Here is a 17173-nt window from a genome sequence, read left to right as displayed (position 1 = left end):
GATGAGGCTTCCACCACCTCCCTGGGCAACCTGTTCCAGGCTCTCACCACCCTTATGGTGAAGAACTTATTCCTTCATAGCAGAGGTGCTGCAGTCCTTGGAACACCTTTGTGGCCTGTGCTTCTCTCCATCAAGGAGAAACCTAAGAGAGAATTCCCCAGCAGCACTTTGTGCCCCAGCAGGTACTCACTGGCTGCACCAGGACGTTGTTCTTGCCGTAGAGGAGTGTGGCTCTGGAGTTCTGGTGCAGGGACTCCACATAGTCCCTGGCAGACAGCGATGGTCTGTCATCCATACTGCCACTCGAGTGCCTTTTCTGGATCTGGAAGAGAGCCACCTACAAAGGTGAGGTGAGCAGAGACACCTCCTGCTTTCAGAAAGCTTCTCTTGAAGCTCATTCCCTCCTCACTTGTGCACTTCAGGAAATCACTGGAGAGAGAGTCATAGAATCGTTTTGGTTGGAAAAGTCCTTTAGGATCATCAGGTCCAACCATTATCTAACACTACCAAGGCTGGTGCTAAACCATCTCCACACCTTTTAAATCCCTCCAGGGGTGATGATTCAACCACTTTCCTAGGCAGCCTGTTTCAGCGCTCGACAACACTAAACCTTTCCCTTTGTGTCCTCTAAGAGGATTCCTGGCTCTGGCCAAGCTAGACTCCCTACTCAGAGAAGCCCCAGGAGTGTGCTTTGCTTACAATAAGCAGAGCAGCCTTCAGATGGTTTTGCTTTTCATTCATAGCTGATGTCCTCAAAGGGCAGAGACCCCACTCTGCAGCACCGCGTTGCTCCAGCACTCCTGCAGTCTCCACGGGCCATGGCCCCAGCACTTTGGGCTTGAAGACTTCAAATAACTGCACTTTTCTATCTTCTCCCATCAGAGGGCTGGTTTCACAGCTCTCTGCAAGCAGACAGAACCTCAAGGCCTGGCCTGGCTGCCTGTGCACCCCCCAGGAGGAGCAGAGCGAGAGGCTGCCCCTGGCACACTCACGCAGAGCGCAGGGCGCTTGGTGGGCGAGTCCTGGCGACAGTGGGAGCTGTGGATCCGGTGCCTCTGAACCAGCTCATCAGCTGAGGGGTCTGTCCAGAAGTGGTCAGCAGTCTTCATCTTGGTGTACTCCAGTGCACAGGGCCCCACTGCACAGAGGAGAAAAATCACAGCTGCAAGGAGGGTGGTGGAGGTGTCACTGTGACTGAGGTCAGCTCACAGATGCACAGATTGCACTGGGTTGGAAGGGACCCTCAAAGGGCATCTTGTCCAACCAGCCCTGCACTCAGCAGGTCACATCAGGGTTGACCTTGAATATCTTCAGGGATGGGGTCTCCACCACATCTCTGGGAAGCCTTTTTCAGTATCTCTCACCCTCACTGTGCAGAACTTCCTCCTGATGTCCAGCCTAAATCTGCCCTGCTCCAGTTTCAAACCACTGCACTCGTCTTCTCACCACAGGCCCTTCTAAACAGTCCCTCCTCAGCCTTCCTGTAGGTGCCCTTCAGATACTGAAATGCAGCTCTAAGGTCTCCCTGGAGCCTTCTCTTCTCCAGGCTGAAGAGCCCCAACTCTCCCAGCCTGTGCCCACAGAAGAGGTGCTCCAGCCCTCTGACCATCTTTGTGGCCTTCTCTGGACCCACTCCAGCAGGTCCACATCCCTCTTGTTGAGGGCTGCAGAGCCGAACACAGTACTTGCAAGTGAGGTCTCATCAGAGGAGAAGGGCAGAATCACCTCCCTTGACCTGCTGGCCATGCTTCTGATGCAGCCTAGGATGCCACTGGCCTTCTGGGCTGCAAGTGCACGTTGCTGGCTCATGTCCCCACTGCCTGACTGGTTGTGACCATGCTGAGCCCTGTGCTGCAGCACTATGCTCCAAGACCCCAGCCTCAGCCCTGCTTTCTGCCCCTCTCCACTACTGAAGTCTCTGCAAGATAAGGAAACTCCCAAGCTCAGCCTTACAATTCTCCATCTCTAGGCACTGCTCAGCTCTATACACAAAATCATAGGACACTTTAGGTTGGAAGGGACCTCAAAGCTCAGCCAGTTCCAACCCCCTGCCATAGGCAGGGACACTTCCCACTAGAACAGGTCGCTCAAGGCATCACCCAACCACATCATGTGGTCTTCACAGGGGCTCCACCTGCCCAGGGCTGCTAAGTCTTCTGAAGTTCTTACTAGAGAACAACTGCATTACCCACTCCAGATCACAGAGCTGGCAGCAGGAGTTTGGAGAGCAAGCTGGCAAAGTGGGGTATGAAGGCAGAGTTACCCAATAAAGATGCAAGGATTGGCCCATCCACGGGATCCATCAGGAGAGCTTCTTTCTCATAGTACTTACTAGAAAAGATAACAGATAGCAGCATCTTGTAGCATTCCATGCCCCAGTACAGAGTGGTTTGAAAGCCCTGCTCTGCCCCTCTCTTCCTGTACCCTCCCTGCTGAGAGGACAAGAAGCCCCTATCAGGCTGTTCCTGCCAACCATGGCATTCCTGGGGCAGACACCCTTCTGCAGCACACTGCCTCACAAAACATCCCCAGGACTGGAGATGACACCTCCCTGGGACAAGACTCCTCAGTGTGCAGCTGTCACAATCACAGAAAGCATCAGGTTGGAAGGGATCCTCAAAGATCATCCTGTCCAGACAAGGACAACTCAGCTCTCAGCAGAGCAAGAGTGGCCTGTCTTTATTTTAGGGAGTACAATGAGGCCACCAGCAGCAGGGGGTCAGTCAGAATGCCCACGCTGGGCAGAGTGACACAAATGACCTGTCCCATCCAGCGGCTTCCTGGCCCGCTTGGACACAATACCTTCAGCACCAGTGGAAGAGGGAGCTGGGACAGGCAAAGGGTTGACCTCGTGGCAGCACTCACCTGCTGTTCTCCACCAAGTAGTGCACGATTTTATCCAGGACCTTTTCAAAGAGGGCTGTGCGGATCCAGAGGTGCTTGATGGCTTGAGGAGACAGGTTGGGCAGCTTGGGCACCTTGCGCACGTTCTCCGGGATGCCCTGGGCTTGATTTCGTCTTGAGAGGCACAAGGGAAAAGGCAACAACATCACTGGCTCATCACTGAGTGCTGCAGGAGCCCAGGGCACTCATGGCACCTCCTGAGGCACAAGGCTGGGCTCTAACTGCTGATCAATGTGATGGTTGCCCAGGGAACTATATAGGAACAAAGCTCCAGAGGCTGCTGCTTCCCCTGTTCCACCCCTTGCTCCAGAAGGCCTACAGCTGTATTTGGCACCACCAGATCAGTTCCCCACTGTAAAGGCATCCCAGGACAAGCCTCTGCCTCAGCAGAGTCCTCCAACCCACATCTCTCCCACTGGTGCCTGAGGACAGCAGCTCTCAAGCAACGCAGCTTAGGACAGCATCAAGATCCCTGCCACCAGGTAGCTGCTCCAGCCATCTCCCTGCTTCCTGCCCAAGAATGAGTAAGCCTCTCTCACACAGGAGTTGAATTACTACAGGTTCAAGCCCTGCACACTGAAGCAGACCAAATGTGGTTCCAGCTGGCTTAGTGCACTGCTCCATAAACTCTGACAGCTCAGGAGCAGACAAGCTCCTCATTTCCCAATGCCTAGCTTGTTCATGCCAGCTTAAACCACAACAACACCACTCTAAATTCACAGAATTTAGTTTAGGCTGAAGGGAAGTTAAAGCTCATCCAGTTCCAAGCTCCATGCCATAGGTAGGGACACCTTCCCCTAGCACTGCTCCATCAACTCTGACAGCTCAGGAGCAGATAAGCTTTAGCTGCCCCCGAGGCAGGAGACAAGGGGCAGAGGAACCACAACTTGAAATCACAGATTCACAGAATCATTTCAGTTGGAAGAGGCCTTGAAGATCACCAAGCCCAACTCTCAACCTAACACCACCATGGCCATTAACCCATGTCTCAAAGTGCCATGGCCACAGATTTCTTGAACACCTCCAGGGACAGGAACTCCACCATCTCCTTTGGCAGTCTGTTCCAATGCCTGAATTGTTCATGCCAGCTTAAACCACAACACAACTCTAAAGTCACAGAGTTTAGTTTGGGCTGGAAGGGAAGTTAAAGATCATCCAGTTCCAATCCCCATGCCATAGGCAGGGACACCTCCCACTAGAACAGGTTGCTCAAGGCCTCATCCAACCTGGCCTTGAACACCTCCAGGGAGGTTGTGGAGCATAGAAGCACCCAATGTGATCAAAGATCACATTGGGTGCTTCTATGCTCCACAACCTCCCTGGGCAACCTGTGCCAGTGTCTCACCACCCTCACTGGAAAGAACTCCTTCCCAATCTCCAGTCTGAATCTCCTCTCTCCCAGCTCCAATCCATTGCCTCTTGTCCTGTCACTCCAAGCCCTTGTAAAAAGTCCCTTCCTAGCTTTCTTGTAGGTCACTTCAGGTACTGGACTCACACTCTTTTAGATAAACAACCATTTTGGTAAAGATATCAACATCTCAGGACAATCCTCTGCTGCACTGGAGAGTGATTCTCTCCTGGAGAATCATAGAATGGCTTAGATTGAAAGGGACCTCAAAGCTCATCTAGTTCCAAGCCCTTGCCATAGGCAGGGACACCTCCTGCTAGAACAGGTCACTCAATGCCTCATCCAACCTGGTCTTGAACACCTCCAGGGAGGTTGGGGAGCACAGAATCACCCAATGTGATCAAAGATCACATTGGGTGATTCTGTGCTCCACAACCTCCCTGAGCAACCTGTGCCAGTGTCTCACCACCCTCACTGTAAAAGAAGCCAAACGGTGATGCAGCGACCCAGAGCCATGCCCAAAGTGGAGTGCCCTGAGGGCTGGATACCAACAGTGCTGGTGCCTTACGCATTCTCAATGAGCTGCTCCAAGTCTTGCACCTTCTTGCAGAGCTCTTCTGCCAGAGGGAAGCTCTTCCCCACCTTCATGAAGAGAGCTGCTATCTTGTTGCTGCGCAGGAACCCGGCAGCCCTCCTCTTCAAGCCGTGCAGGACGCAGGCTTCCACAGCAGCTGCAAGAGAGCAAAACCACGGCTGAAGCACCAGGAGAGCCTGCAGCTCAATTCACAGCAGCCCAGCTCCTGCTGCATCCAGCACAGCAGCAGTGCTTCCCAAAGAGGAAAGCGCTGCAGTGTTGTGCCTAAGAAGGCAGGAGGTGAGGGCAGGGAGGTGTCTCCTGAGCCAGCCTGCAGAGACATCATGCAGCAAAGCACAGACTCAACTGTGCAAAGCAGAAGAGGTAAAAATGGAGGTTGGTGTGCAGGGCCAGGCCACAGGACAACTGAGAGATGCTCTCTGTGAAGCTCTGCCCCTTCCCAAAGGGAAGAGAAACCAGCTGGGATGGAAGGAACAATCCCACCAGAGACAAAGAGATGCAAAGCAGGATGGAGCCCAACCCCTGATGTCACCATTAGCACCACTGATGGTGGGGCAGGCACTAGGCAAGCCCCAGACTGGACTCAGCAGCAGATGGGAGCTGGGTTCCAGAATTGGATTCAGGAACAGATGGATCAGAATGGAAGGCAGAAGGGACAGAGTCCTCCTGGGACACAAGCCAGTGGAAAAGAGGCACAACCCTGGTGATGCCCCAGTTGGACCCTCAAGGTGCCATCCGTGGGCTGCAATCCCCTGCTGGGCAGTTGAGGGTCATCTGCTCTGCCTGCTCCTCCCTGCAGGTGCCACCTCTGCCTTCCTGCCCCCAGGGAGTGGCACAATACGTGGCAGTGCCCTTGTTCTGCAGAGGACCAAGTCCAAGCCAGAGGCTTTCTGCAGCCCAGGCCTTGGCAGAACTCTCCCCAGCAGCTTCTCACTGCTGGAAGCAGCTCCTGGCTGTGCAAACCTGCCCTGAGCTTCAGAAAGTGCCTGAGTGAGCAGGGACTGAGCTAGGAAGTCCCAGGCCACATCATCAGTTCAGTCTGGCTTCAGAGACCCTCACAGCTTGGTGTGCAAACCTGCCCTGAGCTTCAGAAAGTGTCTGACTGAGCAGGGACTGGGCAGGGACTGAGCTAGGAAGCCCCAGGCCACACCAGCAGTTCAGTCCCCCGCAGCTTGGTGGTGCTCAGCTGGCTCCTTGAAGCTGCTTCTCAACAGTTAAGTCTCTGTTCCACCAATTCCTGGACTGAGCTCTGGCAAAAGGCAGCACTGGGCACTCATCAAAACACAGAGAGTGCCCAGGAAGCACCAGCTGCCTGTCCTGTCCTCTCCTCTCCTGCCAGGCTCCCTGCCCAGGCATGCAGGGAGACCAGTGAGCCAGCTCTGCTGGTGCTGGGAGATCACTGAATGGCAGGGGTTGGAAGGGACCTCTAAAGATCCCCCTTGCCAAAGCAGGGCCACCCAAAGCAGATGACACAGGAAAGGACCCAGGCAGGCTTTGAAAGCCTCCAGAGCTGGAGACTGCAGCAGCTCTCTGAGCTGAGGACTCCACAGAAGGACACGTACACGCAGGGCTCCACCAGCAATCTGCCTGCTGGAGTCCCCTGGCAGGGCTCAGGATGGATGACTGGAGCCACACACAGGCTCCTTAACCAGGCTGATCAAAGCTCTGGCAAGCCACCAGGCTCTGCAGGCCATGCAGCTGGGCCTGACAAGGAGCTGTCTGCCTCACCAGCACCCAGCCCTTCCCCAGGAACCCACCAAGCCCTCCCTGCAGCCACCCAGCAGATGCTTTCCTGCAGCTGAACAACCCTCAGGAGACACTCACAGAATCACAGATCCATAGAATGGTTTAGGTTAGAAGGGATCACAAGGAGCAGCCAGTTCCAACCTCCCCTGCCATGCCCAGGGACCCCCTACCCTAGAGCAGGCTGCACACAGCCTCAGCCAGCCTGGCCTCAAACACCTCCAGCCATGGGGCCTCAACCACCTCCCTGGGCAACCCATTCCAGCCTCTCACCACTCTCATGCTCAACAACTTCCTCCTCACCTCCAGCCTCACTCTCCCCACCTCCAGCTTTGCTCCATTCCCCCCAGTCCTGTCATTCCCTCAGAGCCCTCAAGTGTCCCTCCCCAGCTTTTTTGCTGCCCCCTTCAGATGCTGGAAGGCCACAAGAAGGTCACCTGGGAGCCTCCTCTGCTCCAGCCTGCACAGCCCCAACTCTTTCAGTCTGTGCTCACAGCAGAGCTGCTGCAGCCTCTGAGCATCCTCCTGGCCCTTGAGAAAGGCTTGAGGGAGAGACGTTTCAGGCAGACAACCAACACAGGTCCCAGGGCTGCAAGATGCTCTCCTTAGTGCCATGCCTGAGCTCAGCACCAGGCAGGCAGCATCTGAGGTCCTGTGCTACCAGCAGAAATGCCACGTTTGGGGCAGGCAAGTCCTGCTCACCCACTCCCAGCCATTAAGAGTCACTGGGTGGACACCTTTTAAGCATGGCATGCCCCATGCCATGGAAGGGTCTTCCCACCTGTCCCAGGGGATTATACAGAATCATGGAATTGTTTTAGTCAGAAGATACCTTTAAGGTCATCCAAGAGTCCAAAAATGTTAAGCCAGCACTGTCAGGTCACTGCCAAACCATCTCCATGGCTTTGAAACCCCTCTAGGGATGGGGACTCCACCAGTCATGGGCAGCCTGAGCCAGACCTTGACAAACCTTAAGGGGAAGAAATTGCTCCTCGGGTTCAATCTAAACCTCCTCTAGGGCAACTCAGGATCATTTCCTCCTGTTCTATTGCTTGGTCCTTGGGAGAAGAGACCAACCCCCACCTGGCTCCAGCCTCCTTTCAGGGAGTTGTTAACAGCCAGGTCTCCCCTCAGCCTCCTTTTCTCCAGGCTGAACACTCCCAGCTCTCTCAGCTGCTCCTCACAAGACCTTGCTCCAGACCTACTGATGCTGTGCCTGCCTGTGGCTCCACATCTTCACTAGAGTGCCAGGCAGCTTCAGCCTGAGCACCCAGTGCTCCCTCCCACTTAAACACCAGCACCAGGACACCTTCCTGTGAGGTAAGGAGCAGCAGATGGGAGAAAACCCAGACTGCTGAGGAGCCTCCCAGCACGTTCCAGAAGGCACCAAGTATCTGTCCCTAACGCCACAGCCTCGACCTCTCCAAAGTGCTACTCCTGCTGGCCAAATCCCATGCAGATGTGCTGTGTCCACAGGAAAAAATTCTCCCTGTGCTCTCCCAAGGGCTCAGAGGCTTGAGCACACACACTAAGAGCAGCTTGTCCACACTAGATCCCAGGATAGGGACAGTTTCTTCTTCAACCTTGTGTGAATTTCTGAGCCCAGAACACAACTTATGATCCCCACTGTGAAGAGAAAGCCTCTCCCCAGCCCTGCAGCAGAGACACAGGGTGCAGAGGGAGGGCCAGTAGGAGTTTTGATTCCTGACAGAAGACTGAAGATGTCTCTGAGATGAAGAGTGCTCTGGCCTGGCAGGGCTTGAGCATCAAACCAATCTCAGCATTGACATGGACACCAAACTCCTCATCTCACGCAGGCCCCCAGCCCTGCCACTGGCTCCCCATCAGCCTCCCAGGCCAGCCTGAACGTGACAGATGCCAACTCGTGTTTGTCTGCTTCAGACCATCCCCTCGTGGGCACCAGAGGGCAGCTGCCTTTCCCTGCCAGCCCACTGCTTCCATCAGGAGGGCTTTGCGGTCCATTGGCTCGGCAGAGGATGAGGAGGGCAGCTCAGCTCTCCCCAGGGAAAAAGGGCAGCTCTGCAGAGCCGCAGCCAGGCTTGCAGCATGCTCTGCTTGGCAGGGAAAAGAGGTTAGGGATGAGCTCAGCCAGCTCATGGAGAGCCACAACATGAGGAAGGTGCACGTCCCAGTGAAACGAGCCAGCACCAGCAGAGCAGCAGCACCACGACGGAGCCACTCCAGGAGCAGCAGCAGCACGAAGGAGGCAGGAGGAAGCAAGGAGCCCTCCTTGCCTGGATGCCTTTGCTCCGTGCTGCAGCAGGCTATAAATAATGCCAGGCTGCCAAGCCTCGTGCTGCAGAGCAGAGAATGAGTCACACCTTCAGCTCTGCTCTTTCGATGCCATTCAGGCACCAACCTACCAAGCATCTGCAGGGCTTTCACGTGAGGAACCAGGAGCAAAGGAAGAAGGTGGCCTCTCCAGGCTCCAAAGCAGAAAGGAGGATCCAACAGCTCTTTATCCCTTCTCTTCTCACAGAATGGGTTGGGTTGGAAGGTATCTTAAAGATCATCTTGTTCCAAGCCCCTGCCATGGGCAAGGACACCTCCCTTTAGACCAAGCTGCTCAAGGTCCCATCCAACCTGGCTTTGAACACCTCCACAGGATCATAGGATGTTAGGAGTTGGAAGGGACCCAAAGAGATCATCCAGCCCAACCCCCCTACCACAGCAGGACCACACAATCTAGCTCAGGGCACACAGGAACACATCCAGAGAGGCCTTGAGAGGTTCCAGAGAAGGAGACTCCACAACCTCTCTGGGCAACCTGTGCCAGTGCTCTGGGACCCTTCCAGTAAAGAAGTTCCCCCTTGTGCTGAGCTGGAACCTCCAGGGATGATGGTGAAGGGTCTAAGGAACAAGTTTTATGAGGAGCAGCCAAGTGAACTGGGGTGGTTCAGCCTGGAGACAGGGAGGCTGAGCAGAGACCTCATTGCTCTCTACAGTGACCTGAAAGGAGGTTGGAGCTAGGTAGGGGTTGGTCTCTTCTCTCTATCACCTGATACTAGGGAGGAAATGGCCTGAAACTGTGCCAGGGGAGGGTTAGGTTGGGGATGAAGAAAAATCTCTTTGCTGCAAGAATGGTCAGGGATTGGCACAGGCTGCCCAGGGAGGTGCTGGAGTCCCCATCCCTGGAGGTGCTCAAGAAACCTGTGACCATGGCACCGTGGGACATGGTTTATAGCTGCAGTGGAGTGGGGTTGGACTCAATGATCCAAGGTCTCTTCTAGCCCAAACAGTTCTACGACTCTGTGATGTGTCAACAACTTCTCTGGGCACCCACTCCAGTGTCTCACCATCCTCATAGCAAAGAACTTCCTCCTTATGTCCAACTTGGATCTCCTCTGCTCCAATTTCAACCCACTGCCCTTTGTGCTATCACCACAGACCCTCTAAACCCTTCCCCAGCCTGCCTGTAGCCCCCTTCAGGTACTGGAAGGCTGCTCCAGCCTTACTCAGCGATGACAGTGCTGCATGAGCAGTCTCAGAGCGACTTCTTCAAGTGCTAGTTGTCACTCCTGTCATCTTCTTCCCAGCCTCCAGCTGCCCTTCAGCTATTCATAAACTGACAAGTGCCACTCACCCTCCCCACGCAGCAGCTGCACGCTCCCAGCGTGGCTGAGCAGCTGACTGGAGCTCAGCAAATCATCTCTGCCCAGAGCCACTGGCACAGCAAGAGGTGTCTGCTGCCAGCATCCTGGCTTGGACCAGCAAGAGTGTGGGCAGCAGGAGCAGAGCAGTGATCACAGCCCTGGAATGGGCACTGGTGAGGTCACATCTCCAATACCGGGCTCAGTTTTGGGCCACTCACTCCAAGAAGGATGTTGAGGGATTCAGGCAGGTTCAGAGAAGGGCAACGAAGGTGGTGAGGGGTCTGGAGAACAGGGCTGGTGAGGAGCAGCTGGATGCAGGTTGTTTCTGCCATCTCAGTGCTTTGCAGAGACGACTGGATGAGGCACTTAGTGCCATGGTCTAGTTGATTGGATAGGGTAGGGTGATAGGTTGGACTGGATGATCTTGGAGGTCTCTTCCAACCTGGTTGATTCTATGATTCTATGAACTGATGGCCTGGGAAGGCCTCTGGTCTCTTGGGTTCATCACTACGCAGCAGCAAAGGACAAGGAGGTGCCCAAGAGCTGCTCTGGGAGCACCCAAGCATGTTGCAGAGGCCAGGCTCTGCCCAGTGATGCCCCCAAAGGTTCCCCACAGATCTCCAGGAGCACAAGAAGCAGGAGAGCTGTGACTGCCCAGAGGGCTCAGGCCAAGGGAGCCCACAACACCCTCTCCACAACATGGTAGAGCTAGGCCCAGGCTCCAGCCCTGCAGCCCTGGTGCTGCATCCTGCCTGCTGAGCCACCAGCCTGTGTGTTGCCATAGACACAACAGGCACCACGGCTGCAGAACTGGTGAGTGGGCAGGGATGGAGCTGAGCTTCCTCCTGCAAAGCTAGGCTGGTGCCTCCTCTGTGTCTTCTCAGCAGAAGGTGAAAAAGAGAGGGCAGGAAGCAAAGGAAGCAAGCACAAGCTCCTCAGGAGCTCACCACAGCCTGCTCAAGAGCAGAGGAGGCATTCTCAGCACAGCACAGCCAGGGGGATCAGACTGAGTGCCCACCTTGCAGACAGAACTCTGCCCATGCCAGCACACAGATACACACACCACACTCCCCAAAAGCCCATTCCAAGCAGGAAGAGATGTGCTCCAGGGCAATGCCCTCCCAGTGGGCAGAGGGAACTCCAACCACTTCCATCAAGAACCCCAAGTAGGAACTTGCAAAACTGCATGAGCATCCCAAGGAGGGCAGCTCCAGCAATTAGAGTGATGGAGCTCTACCCCACACAGGCAAGAGGGAAAGCACAACAGGGGAAGACACTCAGTGGAACTGCCAGCCCTCAGGGCAAGCCACCTTCAGCAAACTACCTCCATCTGATGTGGCTGGCATCCACACCAGCCCCACTGGGGGGAGAACCTCTGTGTGTGGCACAACACTGACTGCTGCTCCACTTCACACTGCCAAAGGAATGGGCTACAAACAGGTCCAAACCAAGAGGACCTGGGCAAAACACCACTGTGCAAGTCTGCTACCAAGCCAGGGGATAGAAAGGAACTTGCTCTTCCTCTACACTGGTCACTGATGTCTCCCAAAAGCAGCACTCATCTCTCCACCAGCTGCTTGTGAGGTGACAGAGGCAGATGGAGGGCACCAGGCACCTTGCCAAAGCACGCTGCGGGCTGTGGGTGAGTGGGTAAACACTTCACACTGACAGGGCACAGAAATCACAGCTCATGTGTCTGGTTACTGCTGTCCCCTTTGTCTCCTTGAAGCTCTCCATCTGGCTCCAGCTCCATCCCACCTGCATCCCCAAGGGGCTGAGGGATATTTTTTATCCATGGAACATCCAGCACAAAAGGTCTGTTCCATGCCCAGGGCTACAACAACCTCTCTCATCCCACAGCCTGAAGCACTTGTCCTGCTATCAACAGACCAATAGGCCTCTGCTCAGGTTTGAAAGTCATCAAACAGCCCCCAGCTCACCAGTCAGGTCTCTTGGGGCACTTTGGCAGCACTTGGCCCTTGTTGGAAAAGCTGCTTCACCTGGGCATCAACTGTGCCCAAGGCAGATTTTTATTCTCCAGCTTGAATGCATGACCAAAGCTGCACAGAAAGGCCAAAGGAACAGAAACAATCTCATTCCACCCCTCTGACTGCAAAGCCTCCCCTGATCATCAGCACTGATCTTACTAAAGGGCAAAATCCTGTTCTCATCTGTCAGAGGAGAGACTGAGAGTCAACTCATGAGGCCATTAGAATCGTAGAATCAAGCAGGTTGAGAGAGAGCTCCAAGCTCAGCCAGCCCAGTCTAGCACCCAGCCCTGGCCAAGCAACCAGACCATGGCACTAAGTGCCTCAGCCAGGCTTGGCTTCCACACCTCCAGGGACAGCAACTCCACCACCTCCCTGGGCAGCCCATGCCAATGGCAAATCAATCAGCATCAGTCTGGGCTGCTCCAACCCCCCAAAAGCTTGTCCAGTGCAGAGCAGCTGCTGATGGGATCATGGACACCACTGCCCAGGTGGTGCCAGCCATGCCAGCTCTCCAGCCACACCATGCTTTGCCACATCACAGGAGTTGGCAGGTTGTCCCAAATGCTCCCCCTGAGAGGCACTGGCCCACTGAACCTCAAACCCATGCCACATGCCACCAGGATCAAGGGTGACCCTCTCCTGCTCCACTCCACCTTGGAGTTACAGACACTTCTCCTCTCCCTGGGACCACCAGAGTCCTTGCCCACAGTGCCCCCAGCACGTCTCACAGACAGCATCCAGCAGCTCTTCAGGAAGGCTTTCAGAAGTCACTTTGCCAGGATTTTGATAGCTCCATTCTGAAACACTTCCACAGTTACAAAACTGTCACAGCATAAAAACCTCAACAGGCTAAGTGTAAAGCACAGCTGCCAGGAAGCAAAGTCCAAACCAGCACAACATCAGAGCAGCTCTTCCTCAAATTCCATTTAAAAACCTTTTAGTGGCCTCCAGACTCTGCTCTGCACTCAGGCAAATCTGAAGCCTCCTTTCCATAAATTCCATCACAGCAAAGAAATATTTGGACTTGACAGACTTTGTTGAATCTGTTCTCAAGGGAATGAAAAGTAAAAGATCCTTTCCAGTCTCTCTGAAGTGACTGTGCAAGCTGCCAGCATCCATCCCTGCCTCTTCTGACACATCTCCATATATTTTAAGCACAGAGCAAAGACCTCAGGGACTCACACTGCTGCCAGAACAACTTATCCTCTGGCACCAACCACCCCTCCAGCCCCCAGCACGATGCCCCAGAGCTGGACTGTCCCTAGAAACACGTGTGCTGCAAGCCTGGGTGCTGGGCAGGGAAAGCTCAGGGTGAAGAGGGTGCTCCAGCCCCTTGGTGCCACCAGGGACTCAGAGATTCACAGAATGGTTTAGGTTGGAAGGGACCTTGAAAGTCATTTAGTTCCTACCCCCTGCCATGGGCAGGGACACCTCCCACTAGCCTAGGTTGCTCTAGGCCTTGACCACCCCCAGGGAAGGGACTCACCACAGAAGGAGATGATGTGGCTGCTGTCCTCATGCACAAACTTCCTCGTCACTGCCTCCTCCATGATCTGCTTCACCTGTTGAAGAGAGGCTCAGTCAGAAAAATGCTGGATTTCAGCACTGGACCAGAGTGAGGAGAGCTGTAGTGGAGTGTGTGACAGCCCCAGCCAGGCTGCTCCCCTACCACCATGCCCACCACAGCCTCACCAGCTAAGCTCTGCCAGCTCACACCAGCAGCCCACAGAATCTGCCATCCCTCTGCTTTCTCCTCATCACCCCATAGCCCTGCTAAAAACACCAGGTAGACCCCAGCTGCCCTACCCCTGTGCCATGCCTCTGGCACTCAGTCTGGCCTACCCTGCCAGGAGCTGTGCTGGCTTTCACACCCAGCTGTCAGCCTCCCTGGCATCAGCACAGCTGAATGCCTCATCCTTAAATCTTCGGTTCTTAACCCTTCTGTCTTATAAACACAGAGCTGTCCCCATGCCTGGATCTCATCTTCTAATGCCTCTAGAATCTCACAGAATCAAGCAGGTTGGAAGAGACCTCCAAGCTCAGCCAGCCCAACCTAGCACCCAGCCCTGGCCAGACAACCAGACCATGGCACTAAGTGCCCCAACCAGGCTTGGCTTCAACACCCCCAGCCATGGCAACTCCACCACCTCCCTGGGCAGCCCATTCCAATGCCAATCACTCTCTCTGCCAACAACTTCCTCCTAACATCCAGCCTAGACCTCCCCTGGCACAACTTCACACTGTGTCCCCTTCTTCTGTTGCTGCTTGCCTGGCAGAAGAGGCCAACCCCACCTGGCTACAGCCTCCCTTCAGGTAGCTGCAGACAGCAATGAGCTCTGCCCTGAGCCTCCTCTTCTGCAGGCTGCACACCCCCAGCTCCCTCAGCCTCTCCTCACAGGGCTGTGCTCCAGGCCCCTCCCCACCCTTGCTGCCCTTCTCTGGACACCTTCCAGCACCTCAACATCTCTCTTGAATGGAGGAGCCCAGAACTGGACACAGCACTCAAGGGGTGGCCTGAGCAGTGCTGAGCACAGGGGCAGAAGAACCTCCCTTGTCCTGCTGCCCACACTGCTCCTGAGCCAGCCCAGGATGCCATTGGCTCTGCTGACCACCTGGGCACTGCTGCCTCCTCTTCAGCTCCTCTCTCCCAGCACCCCCAGCTCCCTCTCTGCCTGGCTGCTCTTAGACACTCTGGCCCCAGCCTGCAGTGCTGCTTGGGGTTGTTGTGGCCAAAGTGTAGGACCCTGCCCTTGGCCTTGTTGAATCTCATCCCACTGGCCTCTGCCCACCCATGCAGCCTGGCTAGGTCCCTCTGCAGGGCTCTCCTACCCTCCAACAGCTCCACACCTGCTGCTAGCTTGGTGTCATCTGCAAACTTACTGATGCTAGACTCAATTCCCTGGTCCAGATCCTGCTCTTTACCTCTGGTGTTAGAAAATGCAGAGGAAAGGCTTCAGAGAGCAGAGATGTGGGCATGAGGGAGGCTGTGCATCACAGAATCATGGAATGGTTTGGGTTGGAAAAGACCTTAAAGATCATCTAGTTCCAACCTCCTTGCCATGGGCAGGGACACTAGAGCAGGTTGCTCAAGGCCTCAAGATGCATCAAGATGTTGTCTCTGAAGTCACAGGGAAGAGTTAAAACGAGCAGGACAAGACATGGCCAAGCAAGCCTTGAATGCAGGAGACAACTTGGATGGCATCTGTTTGAGAATGGAAGTGCTGTGCAAGGTAGACTGAAGGTCAGCTAGGCACAGAGACAGCTTGATAAAGGAAACCCCTTTACCAGTATGGATGAAGGAGAAAGTCACATCTAAAGCCAACAGCATCTCTCAGCATGTCAAAGCAATCAGGTCAGCTCCCACTGCCACTCTGCTGGGTGACTAACAAGCCTGCTGGAGAGCCCAGGGGCAGCAGGACTCTCACAGTGACATCACCTGCATCTCAGGGCTCTGATGAGCTGCCAGTGAGTCAGGCACTCACAGCAGGGAACATCCCTGAGATGTGCACCTGGGGACTGGAGCTGGCTCAGAGCTCTGGGACATTCCCCTGGGCACAGCAGTGAATAGGCTGCCCAGGGACGTGGTGGAGTCACCCCAGAGTGGCATTGGCTTTCTTGGCCACCACAGCACATTGACTTCTCCCTCAGAATCACAGACTCTCAAAGGTCATCTTGTCCAACCCCTCCTGCAGGGACACCTCCACCTGGATCAGGCTGCTCAGAGTCAAATCACATATCCAAGTAACCACCCAGAAAACAAAGTCAGAAAGGGCACCCTGATGGCAACCTTGGGATTTGTTGGCATTTTAAACACCCCAAAACACCCTTGAGAAGCAGTGCTCACAGTTACACAGCTCCCAGCTCCTGCTAAAGGAGGAGCACAGCCCAATTCAAGCAGGGGCTCCAACGTTTCAGCAATGTGCTCCAACCATTCGTCAGCCACCTCCTGCCCAAGCCGTGGTCTGGCTGCTCTGCTGCAGCACCTGTGATCACACCCACCACAGGACTGCCTTCTGTGGGGCATGGACCATCTGGTCAGGCAATGCCTGTGGAGCAGCCAGCACAGCAGGATTCCAGCTCTAACTGGGTATCTTGGTGCCAACACAGCAGAAGCAACCTGCATACGACAACAAAAAAAGCCCCAAACCCTTCTAAGAGACAGAGTTCAGTGGAAAACTACTCATTGAGAGGACAAAAAAAAACCCCAACCCAACCAACCCATGGTGTTGATTGAGGCCATCACACAAAAGAAATCAAAGACACTGGATGAGGCACTTAGTGCCATGGTCTAGTTGACTGGATAGGGCTGGGTGATAGGTTGGACTGGATGATCTTGGAGGTCTCTTCCAACCTGCTTGATTCTATGATTCTATGAGTCTAAGGAAAGAAATGGAAGTGGGAAAGGGCATGGCACAGGGGCAGTCACCTGATGTAAAGGGTTAAATCAGGAGCAACCCTGCAGCAAAGCCAAGTCTCAATAGGTAAGGACCAGACAGACTGATGTGGTCTCATAGCCAAACCCAAAAGTTCTACCAAGAATGTTTTCAAGCAGAAGAAGCCTTTATCTGCCCATAAATGGGCATGGCAGGCATCTGTAGGACAGCTACTGGCCAGAGAAGAGCATTGCAGCATGGTGGGGTTGGAAGGGAGCTCTGCAGATCATCCAGTCCAACACCACTGCTCAAGCAGGGGTACCCACGGCAGCTTGCCCAGCATCACAATAGCCAGGGAGGGTTGGAAGCTCTCCAGAGAAGGAGACTCCACAACCTCTCTGGGCAGCCTGCTCCAGGCCTCCAGCAGCCTCACACCAAAGAAGTTTCTCCTCCTCTTCAGATGGAACCTCCTGGGTTCCTCTTTGTGTTTGTTGCCCCTTGGCCTGCCACTGGGCAGCACTGACAAGAGCTTAGCCCCATTTTCTTGCCCCCCACAGGTCCTCTAGCTCTTGCTAAGCATTGATCAGATCCCCTCTCAGGCTGCT

The 17173-nt window shown here is 54.7% G+C and overlaps 1 protein-coding gene across 6 annotated transcripts in view; it reads right to left on the bottom strand.

The window, feature by feature from the left end:
* Positions 1–17173, bottom strand: part of SGSM1 (small G protein signaling modulator 1) — a 48928-nt gene that overhangs the window by 20803 nt on the left and 10952 nt on the right. For all 6 annotated transcript variants that reach the window (XM_064169056.1, XM_064169060.1, XM_064169057.1 and 3 more), the window contains exons 3-8: positions 13682–13757; positions 4821–4983; positions 2866–3018; positions 2264–2331; positions 993–1138; positions 191–322 (exon numbers count right to left, since the gene is read on the bottom strand). In XM_064169056.1, the coding sequence (XP_064025126.1) occupies positions 191–322; positions 993–1138; positions 2264–2331; positions 2866–3018; positions 4821–4983; positions 13682–13757 (738 nt within the window). The remainder of the gene's footprint in view (positions 1–190; positions 323–992; positions 1139–2263; positions 2332–2865; positions 3019–4820; positions 4984–13681; positions 13758–17173) is intronic.

The sequence above is a fragment of the Pogoniulus pusillus genome, chromosome 30, assembly GCF_015220805.1.
Source record: "Pogoniulus pusillus isolate bPogPus1 chromosome 30, bPogPus1.pri, whole genome shotgun sequence".
Lineage (NCBI taxonomy): Eukaryota > Metazoa > Chordata > Aves > Piciformes > Lybiidae > Pogoniulus > Pogoniulus pusillus.
This window is presented reverse-complemented; position numbering and strand designations above follow the sequence as displayed.